Source organism: Chionomys nivalis, chromosome 4, assembly GCF_950005125.1.
Source record: "Chionomys nivalis chromosome 4, mChiNiv1.1, whole genome shotgun sequence".
NCBI lineage: Eukaryota > Metazoa > Chordata > Mammalia > Rodentia > Cricetidae > Chionomys > Chionomys nivalis.
Window position 1 is genome coordinate 41,786,158 of NC_080089.1, and position 26,165 is coordinate 41,812,322.

Consider the following 26,165-nt stretch of genomic DNA (forward strand, 5'->3'; position numbering starts at 1 on the left):
ACAGCCCACTCTTCCTTAGCACACCTTTTCCCATCATTAGTGATGCTTTCCCAGTTTCCCCTTCTCCAGCTGTCCCTTCTCAATATTCTTTTCAAACTTGGTGACCTCTAAGTAAGCTTATACCTATTTTCTGAATATATAAACCATGTACAGAGTACAAAATTCAGAAGGGAGTATAATGTACACAATAAAACGTATGTCTCCTCCCACCCTTGGTTCCCCTCCTGTTTTCTTTAAAGAGTAATCATTAATGTTCATTTCTTGGGTGACTTTTGAGAAAATCCTATGCAAACAGAATACACATGTATATGAGTATGCTTGTCTCTGTGTGTGTTGTATGCATATATAAATCCTTTAAAGACAAGATGTGGGAGCATAACACTGGCATTCCTTTAGCCTCCAGTATACAGCCGTCTTATCTGTTCATATAATATACTGACTGTTGCTTTGTTTTTTTGTCAACTTGACACATCTGGAAAGAGTGAATCTAAATTGAGAATATGCCTCCATCAGACTATAGACAAGTCTCTGGGGCACTGATTTGACTAATTATTGATGCAGGAGGGCCCAGACCATTGCAGGTAGTGCCACTCTTGGGCACTGGGTAGTATCTGAAGGCAGGTTAAACAAGTCATGAGGAGCAAGCGAGGAAGCTACCTCCATGATCTCTACTTCAGATCCTGCCTCCAGGTTCCTGCCTTGGCTTCCCTCAATAATGAACTGTAATATGGAAATGCAAGTCAAATAAACCTTTTCCTCACCAAGATGATTCTGGTCAGTGTTTTATCAGAGCAAGAAAGAAACCAACTAGGACACATAGGTATTCCTCTTTCTCTGAGTACAGGATTTACCAGTATATTTTGGAGATTGTTTTACAGTAGCATATTAAGAGATGTGTCTTTTCTTCAATAGCCACACAGCATTCAAACTTCAAACTCTGTGAATCAACTATAGTTTATATCTTACTAATGGGTACTGTGGTTACTTCTAATGTTAAGCAGTAACAAATAATACTGTAATAAATAGCTTTAATCACATGTTGAACACCTTTATAGATATATATGTAAGATAAATTTCTAAAAGAACTATTGCTTCAAAGCATTTTCTTTATCATAAATGTTCCAAATATAAATTTGTACACCACACTCCACAACCAACGTTCACTGTCTATTACAAGCTGTCCATTTTTACAGACTCTCTTCATCTCCCATCTCCCATCAGTCCACCTTATGCTGTAGATGCATTTCTAAATAATAAAGTATGAGCACATGTCCCACTAAATACTGCAGTATGCATATCATTAAGTTCAATATTTATTAATGACATCTATGTTTAAAGTTTGTGTATGCAGAGGTGTGTGTGTGTATGACTCTGCACACGGTAGGATCCTCATGTGGCAGTTGGGGAAAGCCTGTGGTGGTCTGTTCTCTCCTTCCACCGTGTGGGTGCTAGGGGCTGAACTCAGGTTGTCAGGCTTGTGCAGCAGGTCCTTCTGTTAAGCAATCCTCCCAAACACTGGTTCTTTTTAAAATTTACACATAGTAAGACGCATGCATTTTAAGTGTGTTTTTCCATGAATTCGGACAAATACACTTGTGTAACTCAAACTCCCGCCAAAACATTTTTAGTATGGTCTCTCTCAGAAAGGTCCCTTGTATTTTTTCCCAGTTTATCTCTACACTATGTCCCCAATGGCAATTGCTTTTCTTATTTGTTTTCCTATCACAAATCAGTTTAGTTTCTTACAAGTTTACACAAATAGAATTATGTGTGTGTGTGTTCTTTTGTGTCTGGTTTCTTTCACTCATTATAATGTTAATTAGATCCATTCTTGTATATGTCTGGTAGCCTAAGTTATATTCTACGAGGTTTACCTACTCTCCTGCTGAATTCTTGAGTTGTTTTCAGTTTGGGGAGACCATGAATAAAGTTACCATAAAAAAAATTCTTGAACAAGTTTGTTTGTAGGCATACATCTTTACATCTCTTCAGTAAATTGCTACAATCAGAACTTTCAGGCCAAAGGACAGAAGTACAGGTACAGGCCCTTTTATACATAGACATTGCCATATTCCTCCTGCGGTCTCACCATTTTGCACTCCAAACAATATTTTTGAGTTGTACAGTTTTTCTAAAGCCTCTCCAATAAAGCTGTCACACTCAGTTCCTAAGAAATAAAAACCATGTCCACAAATGCGAAGAGCCTCTCTATGTGCACATTATATTGTCTTCAGCTGAATCTAATTAGAGTTGGGTCCCTCTAGGAAACTGCTCACTACACATCTCCACCTGCTGCTCCAAACTGAATTCAACTTTTCCACAAGTCTGTGGCTTCCCCATGCCTCTTCTCTATCCACACACGCAAGTCAGAAACCTGAGCATCTCTCCTGGACATCATCTCCCTTCATGCCTTTCTGAGTCAGTTAACAAGTTTTGCTAATTGCGCTCATAAGTACTTCTCCAGATCCCACCTTGCTCTACACCCTTGCTCCACCACTGTTTATCTTGGACTACCTTATTCCTTCAGCCCACTCTTCAGAGAGCAATTTGATTCATGCCTTTAGAAACAAGGTCCTATCACTTTTAAAACAAAACTTCAAGTTTTTAAAGAACATCAAACTAGCAACCATGACATATATGCAGAGCTCAGACCCACACAGGGTCCATGACTGTCACTGGAGTCTCTGTGAGCCCCTATGAGCCCTGCTTAATTGGTTCTGTAATGTATGTGAGAAGAATTTATAAAATTTTTTTTAAAAAGAGGAAAACAAAACTTCAAACCTTTAATATGGTAGGAAAAACCCTGTATGATTTAATCCTCATCTAATCTTTTAATTACTCATATTGCTCCTTCTGCATCTACCTTGCTCTTCACATTGTTTTTGGTTCATTTCTGTTCTTTGTTCAGAGTATATGAGGTTCAATTGTTAATTCTTCAAACAGTCTTTTTCTGAGAGCCACCACCTGACATGTCCAAACTAGGCCTGGCCCCAATTAGACACTCCCAGCACTGGAAGCTCTCCTTTCTAACATGTCACAGCCAACATGAGACATGAGCATTGTAATCTCCTGCTTTTAGAAAACAAGCTCCATTCTCTCGTGCACCCAGTCCTCTATAGTTGGCATACAGTACATTTCCCACAAATACCTGCTAAGTAAACAGAACAAATGAGCAAACGGAGCTAGAGATGATCAGCAGTCAAATGGATCTCTGATCATCTGGACCCAGCTACTATATTAATAGCAAACAAATGTTCTGCATATCAACTGTATAACGATACTTTCAGTTACTTCAGATTTCAGATATACTACTTTAATTTTTCTCCAATCCCACCCTGCATATCTTGCTTTTCCTTTTTACCTGCTTGTTTTCTGCCTCCTTGACAGCCTGATTTACATAATTTAAGATCTGACGACAATGATCTGCAGCTTTCTTCACCTTTTCCTTTTCTGGTGGCCATTCTAAATATGGGGAAGAGACGGAAAATGGAGAAAATTAGGGAAAAATAATACACATGCACATACATGTGCGCACACACACACACTTCCATTTTATTCAAATGAATGTAAGAAGATATATACTATTGCCTTGTACATTTCTATACCATGTTAAACCCATGTCATAGCTTCTATTCAGGTAGTTTTTGAACAAGCATGGAAGTACATGCTACTTACAAAATGAGGCAGGAGGATTGCAAGCTTGAGGCTAGCCTTGGCTACATGCTAAGACCTGTCTCAAAATAATTTTTTAAAGGGATTGGCAATGGAAATTATTGGTAGAGCTCTTGCCTAACATGTGCAAAACCCAAGTCCAATCCCCAATACAGAAAGGATGAAAAGAGAAGAAATCACAATACTGAACCCTAGATGCACAAATGCTACCTTGTACAATGAATTAAAACCTCAAAGTTACACACTTCCAAGAAAGACCTCTGTAAGCTGAACAAAGAAGGGGCCTCTCCTCCTCCTGGAACTGCAGTGCATAACCTAGATGACTATGACCACTGGGTTTCCTATGCAGTCTTTTTATCTAATAATTCTGAAGAATCCCAGAATAAGTTTTGTGTTTGGAACCATATTTAAAGGAAGGAATGATTACAACGCTAGTAGTGCTAAAAGATTAGGTTCACCAACACCACAGATGTTGTCGTCTCTACACTAAAAAGAACAAAACTGGAGTCAAAGCAGTAATCTTCAAACGGTGTGACAGCTTCATTCGACAGATACATTCAGAGTAAAACTCAATGAATAAAATGCAAAGCTACATTTCTTCCAGGTAGCATAGTTAGTGGTCCCCAGCATGCATTCCTAGTCTCAGGTGTGAGAAACAGGGGTGTGACCAGGCAGGGGTGGCACGCGCCTTTCATTCCAGCTCTTGGGAAGTAGAGGTAGGCATATCTCTGTGAGTTCAAGGACAGCCTGGTCTACAAAGCGAGTTTCAGGGTAGCCACGGCTATTACACAGAGAAACCCTGTATTAAGAAACTAAAAAAAAAAAAGAAAGGAAAAGAAAAGAAAAAGAAACATAGAAGTTTGGGACATAAAACTCAGAAATCATTTCATGTTTCAAGATGAGAAAGCTGGAATGATAATTCATTTGGCTTCATAAAAGTACTTTCAGATACAAAACATCTGACCTAGTAAGAAGCCTCCTCAAAGCAATTACACATGCTGAAACAAGGGTGGGTGGATTTTTTTCTATACAGGGTCAGATGACAATTACTACACACTCTACAGGCCAAATGACCTCTACTACAAGTGCAAAAGCTGGCGGTGGTGGTGCACGCATCTTTAATCCCAGTACTTGGGTGGCAGAGGCAGGCAGATCTTAGTGAGTTCAAGGCCAACCTGGTCTACGAAGAGAGTTGCAGCTAGAACTGTTAAACACAAAAACCCTGTCGAGAGAGAGAGAGAGAGAGAGAGAGAGAGAGAGAGAGAGAGAGACCGTATGCAAACAGATGGACTAGATGTGTTGTGTTCTAAGATACTATTACAAAAACATGCTGCAATCCCACACCTAGGAGGTGAGAACAGGAGGGTCAGGGGTCCAAGGCCACCCTAGCCAAGTGGAGTTCAGTGGAGTTCGGCATGAGCCTGGACTCTGGGAGACATTTTTTTTTTTTAAAGAATAGTAATTTTGAGATAAAAAGCAGGCAGTGACCTTAATGCGCCCGTGCAGCACAGTATGCCAGATTCCATGCCTAAGCCACTACTAGAGGACGTAGTGAAAACAGGTCAGAGAAGAATGCACTGTGTCTAGTCAGAGAATTTCTGCCTATAACTGACAGCAATCAATTCTACACACCAAGATGCTATGAAAGATTACTTATTTAGCAGAACATATTCTTGTCTTTTGTTCTTGACTTTAAGAAAAACACATGTGTATAAGAGTCTATACATATGGGTGTGCAGAGGCCAGAAAGGGTGTTGTCGGATCTCATGGAGTTGGAGTTACATTGTGGTAACTCCACAGTGAGTCACAAGTGTGGGTGTTAGGTCCTTGCGAAAGCACTTAACACACAGCTATATCTCTGGTCCCATATTTTTGTTTCAGCAAAATATTATACCTGTGTATTTGGCAATATTATCCAAAAGAAGTGGGTACTTGGTAAGCCTCTGCATTTGGGTGGGAATGATATCTTTCAGCTGAAGGCGACGACACAGAGGGTTACTCTCAGCATCCTAAAATCAAAGAGAAAGAAGTTACCCAACTGACTTGGAAAAAAACCCAAACAAAAAAATCCATCAACCACCTGCCTGAGCGGCTACCAGGGAGATGGGGTATTCCCCAGGAGCTGGGACTAGTTCCTAGTCAACAATAAGCAAGAAAGTAGGACATTGTCTTGCAATTACCAAAAAAATAGAAGGAGGAAGGAAGGAAGGAAGGAAGGAAGGAAGGAAGGAAGGAAGGAAGGAAGGAAGGAAGGAAGGAAGGAAGGAAGGAAGGAAAAAGAATTCTAACAACCTAACAACCACCACTGGGCTTAGACGAGCTTCAGGCGAGACTGCAAGTCAACTCTACATTTTGATAAAATACTAGGGAGAGGATCCTGTTAAACTGTAGCCATACTCTTAAACTACAAAGGCCACGACTGCCACTAACAATACAGCAAAAGAAAATGAATGTATTGTGTCCAAATAACTTTATAAATCAGGCAGGTGGATAGGAACCACAATTTCAGACTCTTACCTATTCTTATCCCTACCTCAGCACTGCTGAAATCTTCCCGAGCCTCATAAAAACCCATCTCAAACTTGAACAATATGCAAAGTGAATATGAGCCAGGCCTGGTGGCACAGGCCTGTAAACTCAAGGCCAGCATGGCTACAGAGCAATGAGCAATGTAATGAACCTGGGCAATTTAATAAGCCCTTACCTCAAAAGACTATAAAAAGGGCTATAGATCAGTGGAAAATGCCCAAAGAACAACTGAATATGGTTTTTTCCTAATTAAAACTGCTATGGCAAAGTGGATATCTATGTCAAATATTTCAGTCTTCATATGAGTTTTTTTATTATTCATCATTCCCAAATCATCTTTATTCCTTCCAGTAATTTAGGAAGTAATGTAAAGCTTTTTTTAAATGTCAATATATTGGGTGGGGCTGGAGAGTTGGCTCAGTAGTTAGAGCACTAGCTGCTCTTCCAGAGGACTCAGGTTTGATTTCTAGCACCCACATGGCAGCAACTCATATCTATCTGTACCTCCAGCCTCAGGGGATTCTTTTGGTCTCTGAGGATGGTGCACATACTTGGTAGGAAAAACATCCATATTCATAAAGTAAAAACATAAATGAAGGGGAAAAAATTAATGTTAACTAGATGAAACATTGTAAACCAGAATTCTTCAAGTTTATTCTATAATTGATACAAAATTTATGAGTTTTTTTTTTGAGGGGGGCACATAACTTGCTCAACTTACCTGCACAAAAGTCTGAAATCGAGAATCCTTTTTCTGACGAGACTTGATCATTTCCAGAGCAAAAGGCTGGTTACTGCAGAATGTAGCAGCAGCATGTTTCAACTTCTCTTCCCCTGGTCCACTGAACTGTGTCAAGAAAGCAAAAGAGACAAGAGAATGAACTCCTGGGTATTCATAAGGCCAAGTAAGATGAGAGACGACTGCAATCCTTTAGACATTCCAGGAAGCATTCTCAAAGGACAAGAGACAAACCTTTGTACATATATGCAATATCAATGATGCCCAATCCCAGTTGGTATACCTACAATACAACACCTACACCAAAGGGTCAGAGAATAAAGGTGGGGGAACAGATTATAAGAGAATCAGGACACCTGCTACTAAACATAGTCTTTTAGACAACAAAGGGATGCTGTATCCACAAAATCTCAACAATATTATTATCTAAACAAGACCTATATAATGACACTACCAGTTGATAGGCCAAGTCAGATAGGGAAAATGTCATAAAGCCCCTACCCTAGATGAAGAGCTATGGACAATCAATGGCTACTGAGACAGGGAGAATCTGTTTGCTCCATGTGTAAGACTCTTAAAGCTTTATCCAATCCCAAATGTTCATCCCAAACACATGTAAGAGCAACATTAAATGGGCTCAGTAGGTTAGTGTGTGTGCACGTGCGTATGTGTTCCTGAGAGAGGAAGAAAGAGAGGGTGTATGTAACAAAATCATTATAAAAGGAATCATGAATTTGAGAGGAAGTAGGGGAAGACAAAGGAGATGGGAATAATGTAAATACAGTACTCACATAGAAAACTCTCAAATTTAAAAACAAAACAAAATAATAGGAGAGGGGCTGGCGAGACGGCTCAGCGGGTGAAGTGCCTGACATGTAAGCCTGACACATAGTTTGACCTCCAGAACTCACTGGGAAGGAATGAGTCAACTCCCAAGAGGAGCTGTTCACTGACCTCCACATATGCACTATGACACGTGCCTGCCCTCCCCCACAATTATAAGAGATGAGTAAGTTTTAAAGATACAAAGAGAGGCGATCAAGGCATAGCTCAGAGCTGGCACACAAGCTTAGTATACGTACAAGGCCCTGGCCACAAAGTCAAGCACCACAAAAAGTAGGTAAACCAAAAACTGGGAATATTAAATACAAATCTAAAGACCTACTGCTATTCTTACTTTTAGTTTTTATGATTACTATTTTGTCCTAAATCAACCATTGAGGCTTCTTGGGATCCTATTCTCTTTGGATGTATACCTTGGTCAACCTAGATGTAGTAGGGAAGACCTTGGACTTTACACAGGGCAGGGTGCCTTGCCTTCTCTTAGGATTGGAAGGGGTGGGGTGGGAGGGTATGTGGAGGGAGTGGAAGGAGAGGAGGGAGTGGGAATTTGGATTGGTATTTTTTAAAGTAATAAAATAAAATAAAAATAAGTCCATCCTTGATATACAACAGATAATAAATCAGACTGGTTTGTTAAATTCTGCTTTTCTTTCATTTTTTAGTACAATATTGGTTAAAAATACACTCTTGGGACTGGAGATGGTACACTGCTTGCCTCACATATGTAAAGCCCTGGGTTCTAGTCTCAGCACTGGAAAACAAAAACAAAAGGACACCTTTCTGTGTGTGTTTTAAAAGAAATATTTGGAATCAAGGAGGATATTAATCCCAGCATTCGGGAGGCTGGGGCCTTCGAGTTCAAGGCCAGTCTGGTCTATAGAGTGAGACAAGACAGCCAGAGCTGTTACACAGAGAAACCCTGTCTTGAAAAACCACAAGGAAGGAAAAAGAAACAAACAAACAAACAAACAAAACACACACACACACACAGAGTTTAAATCAATAGCTAGGCATTATATGGTATACTCAGCACTTGAGAACAGAGGCAGGCAGATCAACTTTGGCTACATAATAAGGCCTTGTTTCAAAAACAAAAACAAAAACATTGGGTTCTAGACCAGCCAGGGTTAACTACTGAGACCCTGTCTAAAACAAAACAGAACTACACAGTTTTTCCATGATTAGTTCTGTGAGAGCGGAAGCTAGTGTCCCCCAGAACTATACATAGTTTTGTTGCATGTAAATGACAGCCAGGGGCTGAAGAAATGACTGAGTGATTAAGAGCACTTGCTGCTCTTGCAGAGGATCAGGGTTTGTTTCCCAGCAACTACGTGGTGGTTCCTAACTATCTATAACTGCAGTTCCAGGAATCCAGACTGAATCTGATGCATTCTTTTTACCTCTGTGGGCACGAGACACATATGTATGCACACACATACAATCAAATATGTTCTATAAAATAAGTCTGTATAGACAGGTGGAAAGATAGACAGAATTTGAGAATTACTACAGCCTCTGGATTCTTTCCTTATATTGGAAACAAAATTAAGTAATTTTCACTACTGACACATATGATCTATAATTGCCTAATACTGTACAGTACATGTCTAAGATTTGAACAGAAGATGATACAAATTCTGGATCACTTAAATTAGTAAGACACATTACTCTTTAGCCTACAAAACATAAAAAAAACAGTGTATTCAAAATCAAGCACTTAGCCTGACTGCATGTTGATTAGAATGAACTAACCAATGAAATAATGCTCTGGACCCCTTTTAGATCTGCATATTAACTCTGCAAAATGGATGTGTTTACAGTTTGGAAGCATTTATTACTTACCCCTAAATTCAATCAAGTGTCTGTAAAAGTATTAAAAGAAATTCTCAATTTCCTTACCCAGACAAGCAGATCTTCCCCAATATGATCAATAACAGAGGTCTCATTTCTCTTCCGGACAGCTTTCATTTGCTCATTCAACCCAACTATGGGAGGGAAAAGAAAAAAGAAAGTCCGTGTTTATTTTAGTCAGAACTACTGGTAGTACTAAGTAATTAACTTTTTTAAAATTTTAATTTTCAGAATAGCATAGCTGCTCCGATCTCTGAGAGCATAATATGCACACAGCCCTTACACAGCTAGATTCCAAAAGTTCCTCCTGGAAACGGGTCTTAAAGCATTAAACCCTATATTTTAGGAACTAGCATATTGCCTACAGTGTGGCTACTTCAAGTACGTATTTACCCTCAAGAACTCATTCTGTAGCCGAGCTCAGAAAGACCCTGGATGTAAACAATACACTGCATGTCACTGAAATCTAAAATCGCCCACAAAAAGCATTGCTTTGGTGAACAACTGATAATTCCTTTGACCAAAAAAAGACTGAAAATCAAGGGTCATAGAGAAGCTGTGACTTGCAGAGACAAGAGTGTCTTACCACTACCCGCAGATACAGGTTACTCAACTGGGGCAAGACACAAAAAATGTTTCCTAAGCAACAAAGCTATAACTGTGTCTGAAAATTATCCAACCATGGGATTAATATTAGTTTTACTATTTACAAAATATATGCATATTATTACATAGGATATATATTTAAAAACTACATATACATATATAGATATATATATATATATATTGTAATAGGACATTTTCAAAAGTAATTATGACTACTCATGTTTTTCACTGTAAATACTAATTTTAGACAAAAAAATCCCAATGTTAATACTTTGTTGATTATGGGAAAAAGACTTAAGATCAAAGATCTGATCATCCCTCTTTGTAGGATATATTCACATACAATGTCAGATATGCATAAAATTATACTTAACTATCTGTCATGTGTTATTGAAGTACCTTTACATAGTCATAGTCTTTACTAGAAATATAGACACAATGATCACAAGTCAATTTCTCTTACCATGAAGTTGAAGAATATCTTCCAAGTTTGAAAAAATCTTGCGTAGTTCTGAAGGAGATAGAATTCCTTCTCTGGACACACGCTGATAGAATACTTGGTCAAGAACCTTCAATGTTCGGACATGAGCTCTTTCAGTGTAAAACAATTCTGGGCAGGAAGGAGAAAAGGAGGCACAGAATGTTGCTTTATTTAGACTAAATATAATATTTCATTGTTATTAAGCAATAAATACATTATATAATAAACTATTTAACATTTAGAAAGGATGGTAGCCTCTAAAAAAAAAAAATCACACTGATTCCATGAAAATTTCCTACAGTATCAGCAAAACAATTTTATATTTAAAAGCTAATTAAGTTACCCCCAAATCATCCATTTACAATATGACTTTATCACACCAGAATATAATAAATTCTAATAACATACAGCCTTAAGCATTCTTCAGAAGTAATAGTGGATTTAGTTTTCCATATTTACCCATAAAACCTCATTTCTGGAATCATACTATAACTTGCTCAATGTCATCAACAATAATATATTTAGTAAAATCAAATCATAGAGATAGCAGAGGGTACAGCATACATGTCACATACTTGTTACGTACATGTTAGGTTAACTGTGATGCCAACTTGCCACAACTTAGAATCACCTGGGAAAAGAGTCTCAATTGAGTAAATGTAACAGGTTGGTCTGTGAGTGTATCTGGGGTGGGGTTGTCTTGTTAAAAGACATAGGAAAACCCAATGCATCACGGGCAACACTATCCCTAGGTAGGGGATCTGGGACCATATAGGGCAGGAGAAGGCTAGTTGAGAACAAGTGAGACGGCACAGGAGCAGTCATCCTCTATGCTCCACTGTAGATGTGATGTGACCGGCTTCTCCGAGTTCCTGCTTCGATTCTAGTAATGGCTGTGACCTGGAATTCTAAGCCAGTCTTCATAAGAGTATTTGTCACAGCAATATAAATGAAACTACGACAGGAACTAAAGAGCACTGCACCTGGACAATCTAAATCTGACTTTTGCTCTCATTACTCACTGCAGATTGCTCAACTAATCTCTTAAATATAGCTTACTCTTGATAATCTATGCCTACGATACAACCTCGAGGCAGTTCAGAACTAGTGTCCTACTGGTTTTTTTTTTTTCAAATTCCATACCTATAATGCTATGGATCTTCAGTATCCTGAAAGCTAAATACCCTTTCCTTTTAGATTATAAATACAAATAGTGCACTTGTACTGCTTATGTTTAATGACTCAAGAATAACCCATCTAGTTTAATTCTGTTTTTATGTAAGACAAAAGGCCAATAGAAAACAAAGCAAATTCAAAGGCTAGGAGATGTGCTTCATTCTAGAAGTCTCAGTGTATATGGCCAACAACAGATGATTAAACTTACCATTAATCACTTCCTGTCTTTTGATCTCGGAAGGTTTCAGTCCCAGTAACACCTCTCTACTAACAAGCTGCTGCCAGTTGGGAGGATCCATCTCCAGGTCATTCTCAAACTGCTCATCCTCACTCTGACTTTCTCCAAAGGCGATGCTGTCAAACCTAAGAAAACAAACAAATAGATGGCAAATTCTGTTTGAGGGCTTCAAGTGGACAATGGAAGACTTGCAAATCTGTGTATGTTCATATGTGTATGGATGCACATAGATAAGTGTGCATATGCATATGGAGGCCAGAGGTTGGCTTTAGGTGTCTTCCTTGACTGTTCTTCACTTTATTTTTTGACGTGGCCTTGTATGCCTGGCTTTTTACACGGGTACTGGGCATCTGCACTGAGGTCCTCATACTTGTGGGGCAAACATTTTACCAGCTCAACTGTTACCTAGCCCCAGGGGGATTTCTGCATCTGATCAGCACTGAGTCTCTCTTACACACAGCTTGTACCTGTGTGCATACTCCGTCACGTGACCTGGTTACTACGACCCCCCTTTATACTCATAGACTATGTAGAGTGCATCTTCCCTTTTAAGACTAGGACTTCGAGAGAAAAGACTCTATTTCAATGAAAGCTACGTTAGATGTACTTACTTTCTAAAGGGTTTTGGGGTTCCATGTTCTGCCATCCTAAAACAATAGAGGATTAAGAATCACAGGTGAACAAAATGGAGATCAAGAAAGACATATCCAGGGTACCCCAAACTGGGTTAAATCCCAATGGTTGGATAAGTAATTGCCCATATACAGGAGTTATTTAGCACAAAATAACAGAAAAGATTCAGTAGGATTTAATATTTACTACCGACCAGACGTCTTTCAAAACATTATATGACAGAAAGTGCTGCCAGATATAAAAAGTGATAGTTCAAGCGATATACAAAGCTCTCTAGCTCTCGCTGGAATTACCTCTCTACTTCACATTCCTCCTCCTGCACTTGATCTAACAGAGGAGGTGGGAAGTCAAAAACAGTATTGGAGACACGAGGTGTGCTGTCCAAGCAGTCTCCAGGCACCGGTGCTTCTCCAACTTGTTTTGATCCTAAAAGGACAAACGCCAGTCACTAACTATTTAAAATAAAACAGTAACATCAATAACGACAAAAAAAAAAAAACCTCATGAATCAATCCCCAGAAAAAGTTCAACTTAATTCATAGCCACATTCTATTTAAATAGGCTAGATAGAATCAAAAATTCAATATATAAAATTCTCCAATGCACTAAAACATAAATGGGAAAACATTTTCTAATTTTATTTACTTATATTTTATGTATGAGGGCTCTGCATATAAATCTGCATGCCAGAGAGAGCATCAGACCTATTATAGATGATTGTGAGCCACCAGTGGATTGCTGGGCATCAAACTCAAGTGCTCTTAACCCTTGAGCTCTCTCTCTAGACCCAAAACTTTTTTTTTTTTTTTGGAAACACTATGCAGCCCTTGGTTGGCTTTGAATTCTCAGAGATCTGCCAGCTTCTGCCTTTGAGCACTGGGAGTAAAGGTGTGTGCCGTGTGTGCCACCACGCCTGGAAAGAGAATCATTTATAAAGTATTCTCGTAACCAACAATGAAAAAGAACCCTGACTTCTGCAAGCTCCCTGATTTCCACACACGCCCTTTACTTCTGAACTATTGCCTATTGGTAGATTTTGGGAAAGGTGCAATCATTGTCTTTAGGTGTATAACCTCTGCTGAGCTGCCCAGGCCCAACGATAGCTCTAAGCCATGGTCATGCAGGTGACCCTGATTAAGCTTGAGTCACAAAACAAAATGAGTAGACATAACGAGAGATGTGGGAAGGGTAGATGGGAGGGAGAGAGGTAGGAAGTAAGAGTGGTCAGTATGCAAGGCATATATAAATGAAATTATAAAAATTAGTTATAAAAAAATCAAGGCAAGACAAGGCACCATGTCAGCAAGAAACTGTAATGAGGAGCAGCTTCCTCTCACTTAACTTTTCTCATTTTTATTACCAACCATTAGAGTGGACCAATTACAAATAACACTTTCTCTTGATTTATCATCTATATGTACATAGTATCTCTTTCTGTAGGGATTCTTCTCATATTTCTGCGTTCCCTTTCTGCCACTCCCAATATCTGATAGATATAGTATTACTAATTGGGTTATGAGACATTACAGAAATTATCAGAAGCCAATTAGTAACAAATTCAAATATGGATCCATTTTATTTCATCCAGTAGAATGTTAACTCTCTTGTTTGTCAGGCTAGGGATTTAGTATCCATATATTTCCTTCTCGTATTCTTACATCTCTGATCTGTGCTCACAATGCAATATCTATTCTATACTTTGCCTAGTAGAATGATTCTAAGTGTCTGAAAACCAATCAAATATGTTTGCATTGCTATGACCATACATCTATTATCAAATACAACCTACAGCATACATGCATACTGTTCCTGTCAGGTTAAGAAGTGTGCTGATTTGAACAGTTTCTTTCTTATTGCCCCCAATTATGCAACTCCGTGGCCACGTAAAACAGTGCTTAGTATACCAAATCTCACACTCCATCAGCTGCTTCATGATCAGGACACTTGTCTTGTTTCCTTTTTTAATTAAAAACATTTATTTATTTTGTGCATGTGTGTGCAAGTCAGAAGACAACTTGCAGAAGCTTCTGCTCTCACTCAACCACTTGGGGTCTAGCGATCTAGCTCGGGTTGCCAGGCTTGATGGCAAGCGCCTTACCTGCTGAGCCATCTTACCAGCCCTCATTTTGTTAAAGAGACAGGGTCTCACTATGTAGCCCAAACTTGCCTGCAACTTGCAACCCATGTCCCAAGTTTAGGAGTAGACCCGTGTGCCAACACATCCAGTTTTCTTCATGTTCAAGTATGACTTACTTTCCTGAACAATTGTTTTTCCTTGCACTCCTAAATCTTTTCTGATTGGCAAAGTAATATAATCTTATCAAGTCTCAATTTTTTTCTCCTTCTGCTACCTCATACTACCAACTGCTTAAAAACCCTCTTTCACTTTTTGTGTGTATATGTGAGTGTGTGTCCCTATGTGTAGACTACAGAACAATACAGCGCATCTTCCTTGATAGTTCTCCATCTTCTATTTTTGAGAGAGGATCTCTCAATGAACTAAGAAATTACCTAGTAGCTAGACTGGCTAGCTAGTGAGCTTTAAGGATTCATCTGTCTGCACCCCCGCCCTGGACACACTAGAGATGTGTCTTGCTACATGCAGCTTCTATGTGGCTGCCGAAGACCCTGACCCTGTCCTCATGCTCTCACAACAGCACAACAGGCACCTGACTGACTAAACCATCTTCCCGCTCCCCCTCTCGTCTCCTTCCCATTCCTGGCTTGCGATGTTGATCTCTAATCTGGAGCCATGGTTCCCTGGTCTGTGACCTGTCACACCGCCTTCTGTTGCTGTCTCCCTTATCCCACGACTTACTTCTGCTTTTTCTCTCACCTTGCAGAAGTATAGCCTCAAACAATGTTCAAGGACTGAGGAATTTTAGGTAAACTTTAGATTATTACACATCTGAAAATGTCTTTATCCATTCTTCCTACTCAGCAGATAATTTAGGATACACAACTCCAAGTAAAAGACATTTTCTTGCAGAAAGCTGAAAGCCCTATTCTTTTCTATTCCATCATTCACTGTTACAAGGAGCAGTGTAATGCGACACCATCCTCATTTCTAACTCTTACAAGCCTTCAAGATGTCCTCCTCATTAGTTGACACACAACGGTGGCTGGTTTTTGTTTATGAACAGGGTCTTACTATGTATCCTTGACTGGCCTCGAACTTGTGATCCTTCTGCTTCTGACTCCTGAGGAATAAGACTCTAGGTGTACTACCACACCAGGGTCTCCAATGTGAATTTTTAATTTTGTGACTTTCTGTGTGCAACTTATAAGCTTCAAATGCCATGCATCTGTGCATCATTAATGTTTGCCAGCCCCAGGACAAAACTAATATCTCAAGAGTTCAGTGAAAGTCATTTTGTTGTTTTCATTTTCAAACTACAAACTATCATTCAGCATATGTTCTTCGCAGACACTAAATTATTTAAATCAAAGTAAACTGGGATTCAGTTTCAATTAAAATACTCTGTCTCTCCAGTGTTTGCTCAGTGTGCTTGCATCCAAATCTTGACCCCAAATTAGGCTGAACTACAGCAAGACTCACCTGCATCATGCTCTTTCCCTCCCTCTTGGGAAAGAGCAGCTCCTGAAGTGGCAGAGGGTATGGCACTGGCAGGCAGGTACCCAGTGTCTATTCCTTCATTGGCTAATCCACTCTGGCGCAACTTGGCAGGGTCCTGAGGCTCAGGACTCACAGATGAGGGTGCAGATAAGTGTTTCGGGTGGCGTAGTTTCTGTATCTCCATGGCCCTGCCAACTAAACAAAAACTGTGTCACCAGTGAATCAGCTTAGAGATGAGAGAAAGGGCGGATGAAAATATCTGAAAAAGGGTCTGCAATTACTACACACAGCAAGGGACAGACAGAGTGAGACATGGAAAGATGGGGAGATGAAAGAAAGATAAAGGGGTAAAGGAAGAAGAAAAACTAAGAGGGGCGGAGCAGGGGAAGAAAGGGGATAAAAGGAGGGAGGTGGAGAGTAGCGGTAGTGAAGGCTTCCCTCTACTTCACAATGTCACCATAATAAGGTGTCAAAGACCATCCTGCTCACTATTCTTGTTCACACCAAGTACTTTCAGAAACTATAGACACTCGGGTGCCTTCTGCTACTTTACACATTCTCACATGCTTTGTAAACCCCAAATTTAAGTTCATCCCCAAAACTCTTTTGGCATCCTTCAGTCAAGGTCCACGCTCCTTTCTGAGACAAACCCAGAAAGTAGAACAAGTTAGCAGGCCACAGATCCATCTGTCTCTGGCATGAAGTCAGGTCAGCAACTGTGAAATCCTCCCTCTCCTCTCCCTCTCTCTGAAGACTTCCTCTACCTGCCACAACTTCCCCATCTGTGCTCCTGGCATTTTGCATGAGGACTCATGGTCTGGAGATGTGGCATCACTGTTCCTCAGCCACACTGTCATCCCTGCATGCCAGGATCTCCAAATGTACAGCACGGACTGGCTACCTCCCCACAATACCACGCTTCTACCTCTGCTGCAGTGCTGTCTACTGGCCTCGTCTCTCTCTGTCTCTCTCTCTCTGAGGACAGGAGTGACAGGATATCAGAAAAAACACAGTGGACAGGCAGAAACTATAAAAGTGCAAAGAGTGAGTAACAGTAAATACAAAGAGATTAAATGAGTTACGGTGGAGGTGTGTGTGTGTCCCCATGTCCACGTGTGCAGGTGGACATGTGTGTGCAAGTCTGAATGTGTAGAGGCCAGATGACAACTCTAGGTGTCATTTCCATTCTTCAGTCAAGGTCCACGCTCCTTTCTGAGACAAACTCAGTAAACAGGCCAGGCTAGCAGGCCAGGAATCCATTTTTCTCTGGCTCCCCAGTGGTGGTATTACAGATATAAGCCACCACATTAAGCCTTTTTTTTTTTTAATTTATTTTTTTACCTTCAACATTGGGTCTACAGAACTAGCTCCCTAGCTCCCTGGCCCAAAACTTTTTTCCCCCTCAAATTTAACCAACATAACGTAAAAACATATGCATAAAACCAGAATCAGAGAGTAAGTCTTGACAGTCGTGAATGGCACACTGTCACTGATGAAGATGCTTACAACAATTAATACAGCAACACAGGGGAACTTATTTTAGGAATAGCACTGAAGGGAAGCAAGGCACAGTGGAGCATCAGCAACGTTATCTCCAGAGCAACCACCTCCTGCAATGCATCCTGGCCAAATGAACTTGTGAGTAAAGGCAGCAGGAACAATGTTTCAAGTGTCAACATACTTGCACTGTTGTCATGGCGGCTTGGTCTCCTTGGGGGTCCCAAAATGCTGGGGAATCCTCTTCGCTTCCCTTTGTCTTCGCCCTCTCTATCTTTCTTCATGCTTTGCTAAATTTGAAGTACAATTAGATAAGAGACACCAAACAGTAAGTTTTGTTGTTGTTGCTTTCAAATACAGTAATGTGATTCTGATGGTTAGCTGACAGGAACCGGTGAAATACAACTAATAAGCACCGCTGGACCTTGGCAAGTCATATGTGAACCTCACACTCAAGATGACTTGTTTTTTATTTTTGCATCTTTTGGTTTGAGACAGCATCTGATGTAGTCTGGGCTGGATCCTCTTGCTTATACCTCCCAAATACTGGTAGTACAGATTCTAACTACCATGCCCAGCTTTCAAAACTTTTCAACAGAAACAATACTTTTAGAAAAAAGAAAAAAAAGAGGATAATTTTACCAGAAGCTTGTTGACAAAAATTTACATATTTGTCGGAGACTGTTTAACAAACATTTGTCCATCCACTCATCACTTTCATAATATTTGAAGACATCGTGCTAAAAACTGCAGACATACTAATGAAGAACATGCTGGCCTTCATAGGTCTTTACAATTTAACAAACATTAAATAAAACCAAAATATTATGAACTGAGACAGGCACCCTGAGGCACAACGCACTGTGCTGTCGATGGCAGGCATATGAACTCTTTTCACATTATCTAACGATAATAAGCTTATATATGTGTTTCACAAGATTTCTCACTAGATGTCTATTTAGAGAACAAGTTAGACCTATTACTTAGTGTTAATATGCTAGTTTGTAAACACTGTAACCAAAAGTGAAGAAGTAGCACTCTATCATCTTCCCAGCCTTACCTTGATCTTTGGAAGGAATCCAATTCGACCCCGCTTGTGCTCCAAGTTTCGAGGTTCTTTCACTTTTACTCCCAAATGCTTCATGTACATGAGAATCACATACTGCATTGTGGAACTGGAGGAGAAATGATCAAGTAAAATAAGAGTTCTGATGTGGGAAGAACGGTCAGAAAAAAAGATCAAATGATTTCTAGAGCTCCATTGCTGGAAATTAATTAAGGCAGAAACTAAAGATATGCGCACAGAAACTGATTCTATCCATGACACTGGAGTACTAGTCAAACAAAATACAAGCCACCAGAGGGAGCTGACAACCTACAGAAGTTAAAAGAAATTGTCGGTTAAGGTAGATAGAAAATAGATCTAGTGGGGTAAGATTCTATTACCTCCTTTCTTCTTCCACAGGCTGAGCAGTCATCCTAAAAATAAAAATATTTTAAGATGAAATATATACATCTAAAGATGATCTACAACCCAGGGGCAGAGTGCTTACCTAGTATGGTACAAGGTTCGGTACCATCAAAAAAACAAACAAACAAAAAAAACCAAACCAGACCAGACCAAAACAAAACAAAAAACAAAAAGCAGAGAAACACATTTAATCAAAGACCCGAAACAATAGAAAAGAACTAAATGATTTGGGTCCCAGCTACATCTAGAATAAAATCTCGAAAGAACTCTAATCCCCAAAGAACCCACAAGATTTCACAGCTGTGTTGTAGTTTAATATGCTTTACAGCAACAAGTATTTTCAAAGCCTGTGAATTTAGCAGTGAAAGTGTTCACCTGACTTTGATCAAGGATTACAAGTTTGGTGTTATGCATTAGCCAACACTCCAAAGAAAGAAGGCCAGAACGTTAAATTACCAAGAAAAAAATCCTGTCTCCAAGTGTTATGACAAATAGCTCTACATGTACAACCTGCCAGTGAGATCTGCTCAAAGCAAAACCAGCATTTCCGCACACAGTTCTCTCACTTACAATACTTCTTCAATTTTGGTAACGATCTGTTCCGCACATGCTCGCTCCTTCTCCAGAGTAACCCGGTCCTTGTCTCTCTCCGCATCAAGCTTAGTCAGCTCACTCTCCGCCAAGGTCAGTCCCATGCTACGTTTCTGTCTAAAAGGGTTGGGGGAAAATCTCAGCTAGCAGAGAACAAAACATGTCGTTCTAGCTGTCTAGACAGTCCTAGCTACAAGTTTCTAGGACGGGTAGAATGTCATGTTTCCTTGAGACCCAGTCAGATGGGGTTCTAGCGGTGGTCAAAGCTAAAGACACATTTCTTGAAGGAACACAGCACAGATACAGCATTGAACTTGACTCCTGAAAGGGCACGAATGGAGACTATGGACTCTTAGCTCTCATCCATCCCTTGATTTCAGGTGCCTATTTTGTTTAATAACAGGGATAAGACCATATAGTTTACCTAGTAATGAGTGTAGTATTTTATATAACTTTTTCCTATTTAAAATAAAAAAAAATACTGATTGTTTTTGTTTGTTATGGTTTTTTGAGACAGGGTTTCTCTATGTAGTCCTGGCTGTCCTGGAACTCTCTCTATAGACCAGGCTGGCCTTGAACTCACAGAGATCCTCCTGTCTCTGCCTCCCGAGTGCTGGAGTTGTCAAGTTTTATTTAACACAAACTTACCGGAAATCCTCTAAATGCCTCTGAACTTCAGGGTGTACTCTCTCCTGCATAGTTTGAATGTAGTGCCGATGAAGGTCCTCAGGAATAAGCTCGGGTCTTCTCTTTTCTGCACAAAGAAAAGGAATGATTTGATCTAAACGCTATGAGATCTGATCCTACACAGAACTTAACACACCAGATAAGTTACTTAGTCAGTTAACATACTTCCTGTCAGAATTCAGAGTTCATCTTTTCAATGTAGTAGACTCTCTTTCTGATTTACTCTGTCTAAACAGACTAACAAATATAATGTCGGAACAGAAGCAAGTTACATTTCTATGGAGATGTTAATCATCTTGATGTGAGTGCTCCAAACCTACCTAGATCCAGTGAGATTTCCTCGGGAACAGGAACTTTCAGATGCTGAAACAGAATGCAAAGGAAAGTTAAAACAGCACCCAGACTTCCATGGTGTGCAGAAGAATGTGTCTAAGTTTCTGACGGTGTGTTTCATAATCCAGCCTCATGCAGCAAAGTGTCATAGTCCTGGACTAGTCTATTAATTAACACAGAAACAAACTCTTTCCCAGTGTTCTGCTACAAAGGAAATAGCTATAGTCATTTTACTACACAGCAGAACAAACGCTTCCATATTACTCCAAATAAATATCTGACATTGGCTTACTAGAAACACTGGTCAATATAATCAGTTATACACTACTTGAAAAATACAAATAAAACCTGAACTATGTGTATATTACACAGGAAAAACTAACTCATATGTAAGCATGATTTTCATTTCTGAATCTCAATATTATCCAAAAGATCATGCCAGTCTCATAATTTTCTTAGGTGAATGTTTAGAAATCTCAATGAGGGAGTACTGGATGTCGCATTGAGTTTTTAAGTTAAAATCTCTAGTAACCATTTGTAGTTCCTGCTGTAGAATCAAGGCCACCATCTCTGAATTAATTTCTTTCCATGCAGGGACTCTCCCAGTAAAAAGCATGCAGACTTTGGTCACACTGTCAGACTACCATGTTTTTCACCCAACGGTTTGAAAGAAAATCTTATTATTTTGTATTCAGAGGAAGTAACTTAGTTCTTATACTTATTTTGTACTAAACACCTATTAAAGTCATATACTTCCTAAGTTTAAACAATTCCTGTAAAGATCTGAAGTTTAAATTTGAAAATAAGTCAGTATAAAGTATTAAGAGATGCTTACATTATCTACTTTGTGTGTCTAGGCAGTGTGTGCACATGTGGGTGGGTCTGCTTGCCCAGGCATGACTCTGTGAAGGCCGATGTTAGTCTCCCTATTACTCTCTTTTGAGATAGGGCTCATCACTGAGCCTGGTTCTTGCTGATTCCATTGGACTGCGTGGCTGGAGAGCCCCTGGGACCCTTGTCTCCACCTCTTCCCTCCTAGCACTGGGATCACAAGTATGCACAGCCATGCACGGCTTTTTATGTGGGTGCAAACATCTAATTCAGGTACTTATACTTTTACAACAAGCACTTAACCCACTGAGTGGGCTCTTTGGCCCCTTATGTTCATGTTAAGAAAAGTGATATGGCAAGACATGTTCATGAATATCTGTAATCCCAACATTTGGGAATCAGATGGGAGAATCTAGAAGCCCAAGGCCTGTGTGGACTATCATGAGACCCTGTTTCAAGAAAAAAGAAAAAGAAAAGATGTGAAAAACAGTAAAAAAAAAAAAGCATTTTTAGCACGAGAGCAAAAAGGACACGTGGGATGGTGATATAGCTCCTTAATAGAGCCTTTTTTGGCAATATCAAATCAAATATTTAATTCCCAGCAACACAAATAAAATAAAAACTCATATATATGGATGAAATAATTATGATTTGTAACATAAAAGAAGAATCAGCAGTTAATATGGATTTTTCTTATTCTTTGATGCTAACACGAATCATGAGAGCAAACGGGCAGACTGGCAGATATACAGTATGATGGAAGTAGCCACTATATCCACTTATTTCTTTCTCTCCACACTATACCAGCGGTTCTCAACCTGTGGAGGGAGGGCGGCGGAACAACCCTTTCACAGGGGTTACATATCAGATATTTACATTATGATTCATAACAGTATCAAAATGACAGTTATGAAGTAGCAATGAAAGTAATTTTACAGTTGAGGGTCACCACAAGAGGAGGAACCATGTTAAAAGGGTCACAGCATTAGGAATGTTGAGAACCACTGTTTTACACACTTTCCAGGAAAACAGCAAGGTCAGGGCTGGGCTGGAAGGATGGCTTGGTGGTTTAAGAGCACTTGCTGATCTTACAGAGGACCAGAGTTCAGCTAAGGGCCTGACCCTCTCTTCTGGAATCCAGTCATTGGCACACAGTTGGCACATACCCACACAGACAACAAATATACATGTAAATAAAAAGCAAAGTCTTCAGGTGAGAAAATCCTAGGAGAGGAAGTGATGGAGATCAGAGAGTCTGAAGCAGTCATCTAAAGAAGATCAAATGTAAGGACGAGGGCTGGAATCATGGCAGAGTGCTTGCCTAGCACTCAGAAAGCCATGGGTGTCATCTCAGCATCTCATAAAACCAGATATGGCAGCACATGCTTTAATCCCTGCAGCTGGGAAATAGAGGCAAGAGAGTACGTGTAAGGTCATCTTCAGTGACATACTAAATTCATGAAGGGCCTGTAACCCTGTGCAAAAATAACGGGGGTAAGTAACGGGAGGGGAGGGATGACTGGAAAGATGGCATGGGGTGTGTGACTACAATCTAGCTATGAGGAGGAAGACACAGGAGGATCCCTGGAACACACTGGTCAGTTAATCTAATCTCAGTTAATCTCTAGTTAATTGCACTGAACTGAGATTCAGTGAGAAATGTGCTCTCAAAAAATAAGGTGATGGGCTGGAGAGGTGGCTCAGCGGTTAAGAGCATTGCCTGCTCTTCCAAAGGTCCTGAGTTTAATTCCCAGCAACCACATGGTGGCTCACAACCATCTGTAATTGGGGTCTGGTGCCCTCTTCTGGCCTGCAGACATACACACAGACAGAATATTGTATACATAATAAATAAATTAAAAAAAAAAAAAAGGTGATGAGCCAGGGATACTGCTACACAGTAAGGCACTCAACCAAGCCTAAACCTGAATTTAATCCCTGGGATGCACACTGTGGAAGAAAGGACTCCTGCAGACCGCCCTCTGACCTCCCTGTTCACATCTTAGCACAAGTGTACCCACAAACACCAACAAACCAATAAATAAATTTAATTATAGCAAAATAAGGTGAAAGCAGTAGAGAAGGACACCTGATGTTGATCTCCGGCCTCCACATGTTCACGCAGATATATGGGGACACACATACACAAAGGAAACATATTTTTTTTTTTTTGAAGATCAACCAAATTAAAAAAAAAAGTGAAGGGATAAGGGCAAGAGAGTATGTTTAAGGTCATCTTCAGTGACATACTGAATTCATGATTGACCTGTAACCCTGTGCAAAAATAACATCCAAAGAAGTACTATGAGCTATTATTTACCCTTACTTAGTAATGCTAAGATAAAATTCAGCTTAAAAATAAAAGACTTATAAAATAAACAACCTTACTAGCATTGTGTGTGTGTTTATGCATGTGCACCACACATGTACTATGCATACAAAAGCACATGAGTGGAGGCCAAATATTCTCTACCTTACTGTTTGTGACAGAATCTCTCACCAAAGCTGGAGCTCAAAGGCTTGGCTAGATGGCCAGCAAGGCCCCAGGATCTCCCTGTCTCTCTGCCTTTGCATGTGGATGTGGGGATCAAACTCGGGTCTTCATGACTTTGTACCAAGCCCTTTAATCACTGAGCCACTTCCCTTGCATTGCTACTGATAAAACAAAGTGCTGTTATCAATGAGTTCAGTGTGTGACCTTTTCCACCACTTTTTAGTTAAATTTGTATCTCTAATGTTCAAGGAGGTCACTCAGAATTCAATTATTCAAGCATTATCCTTTGGGTTCTAATACATATGTGTATCATTTATATTATCTTTTTTGCCCCCATTCTAATCATACACATATAAATTTCCAAATATACATGTGTGTATATATGTACATATATGTGTATACATACACACGTATAATATATACATACACACACATATACACATATATTCCCTAAAATCAATTGTAAGAATTCATATATCCAAAACTAATTTAGAAATTACTTTTAAGCCAGCCAAGCATAATCAAGAACTGAGATAATAATATGGATGCTGAAAAGCATGATACACTTCAACAGGATGGTTAGGGGACACGAATCAGGGTCACTAAGACAATGAATGCACTGAAGGAAAGATTCTAGCATTAACTTGTTAACTTACTGCAGATCGGTCCAGGAAGAACTGATGAAACTCAAGGAAGACACGCCGAGTCTCCTTGGAGTTGGTCTGCTTATACAGGTCTGAATAGAGATAACAGAGCTGTCATGGAGAAAGAAATGGAAAAAGACACAGTGAAAAAAACCACAAAGGGTAGTAATTTAATTAATAACATTTGAAGTGTTCTGCATGCCTATCCTTATATGTTTAGAAAACAAGTCTGTCTATTCATTTTACAGATGAAAAGTTCTCCAGCACATGAATCGCTATGCAGAACCTGAATCACGTGAACTATAAAGTATATTACCAATGTTGCAGGGTCAAACTGTGAAACTACATGGTGCAAGAAAACAGCCAAGTGAGCAGGGCGTGATTTCAGCAGTTCAATGCTCTGGAAACAGCTGCACTGCCCATTGATCTAGAAGAAGAAACGGTTGTACGTCAGTAACTCTTGATAATTAAAAGCTGTACTGTAAGATCAGCTGCACACACCATCAGAACTTCTCTTGACCTCCTGCTCAGTTTCGGCCTAGAATGTCCCCCACAGGCTCATGTGTTGAGGGCTGAGTGCCCACCTGGAGATACACTTGGAAGTGGTGGGAATTTGAAGAGGTGGCCTTGGTGGAGGACAGAGGTCACTGCAGAGTACCTCTGAAGGGTCTGTTTTGGCACGGGTCCCTTCCTGTTTGTTTCTGTCTCTCTTCATTTTTTCCTGAGTTGTTTTTTGTTTTTGTTTGTTTGTTTTTTAACCTGTCAACCTGTCTTGTTCTGGTTTTGTTCTTGCTATGTACCCTTGGCTGGCCTGAACTCACAAAGCTGCCCAAACTAACAAACTAAGAGTTCTCCTGCCTCTGTCTCCCGAGTGCTGGACTTGTGCTTATGGGCTTGTTTTTTGTTTGTTTTTAAATAAAAATTCAGACAGGGGAGCTAGAGAGATGACTCAGCAGTTAGGAGCACTGGCTGCTCTTGCAGACACATGGTGACTCATTACAGTCTACTAACTCCAGTTCAAAGGTTCTGGAGCCTTCTTCCAGCCTCCACAGGCACTAGGCACACATAAAGTACACAAACACATAAGCAGGTCAAACATTCATACACATAAGATAAAAATAAGCAAATTGAAAATTAAAACTTTCCAGATGTTGGTGGCACTCATCTATAATTCCAGCACTCCTACAGCCAGATAGGAGGAGGTAGAAGGTGAAGAATGGGCCAGAAACTGCACAGGCAGCACAGTGGCAGAAGCAGAGAGACTGCCTCAAA

General features: G+C 39.9%; 1 protein-coding gene across 3 annotated transcripts in view; it reads right to left on the reverse strand.

Moving 5' to 3' along the window:
* The window catches only part of Arhgef12 (Rho guanine nucleotide exchange factor 12), a 133,127-nt gene that overhangs the window by 14,099 nt on the left and 92,863 nt on the right, over positions 1-26,165 (reverse strand). For all 3 annotated transcript variants that reach the window (XM_057766453.1, XM_057766451.1, XM_057766452.1), the window contains 17 exons: positions 25,210-25,320; positions 24,906-25,004; positions 20,912-20,954; positions 20,553-20,658; positions 19,884-20,021; positions 19,289-19,321; positions 18,903-19,017; positions 18,027-18,132; positions 16,328-16,540; positions 13,062-13,194; positions 12,747-12,782; positions 12,106-12,260; positions 10,704-10,850; positions 9,683-9,768; positions 6,923-7,048; positions 5,567-5,681; positions 3,362-3,462 (listed from right to left, as the gene is read on the reverse strand). In XM_057766453.1, coding sequence (XP_057622436.1) covers positions 3,362-3,462; positions 5,567-5,681; positions 6,923-7,048; positions 9,683-9,768; positions 10,704-10,850; positions 12,106-12,260; positions 12,747-12,782; positions 13,062-13,194; positions 16,328-16,540; positions 18,027-18,132; positions 18,903-19,017; positions 19,289-19,321; positions 19,884-20,021; positions 20,553-20,658; positions 20,912-20,954; positions 24,906-25,004; positions 25,210-25,320 — 1,863 coding nt within the window. The remainder of the gene's footprint in view (positions 1-3,361; positions 3,463-5,566; positions 5,682-6,922; positions 7,049-9,682; positions 9,769-10,703; positions 10,851-12,105; positions 12,261-12,746; positions 12,783-13,061; positions 13,195-16,327; positions 16,541-18,026; positions 18,133-18,902; positions 19,018-19,288; positions 19,322-19,883; positions 20,022-20,552; positions 20,659-20,911; positions 20,955-24,905; positions 25,005-25,209; positions 25,321-26,165) is intronic.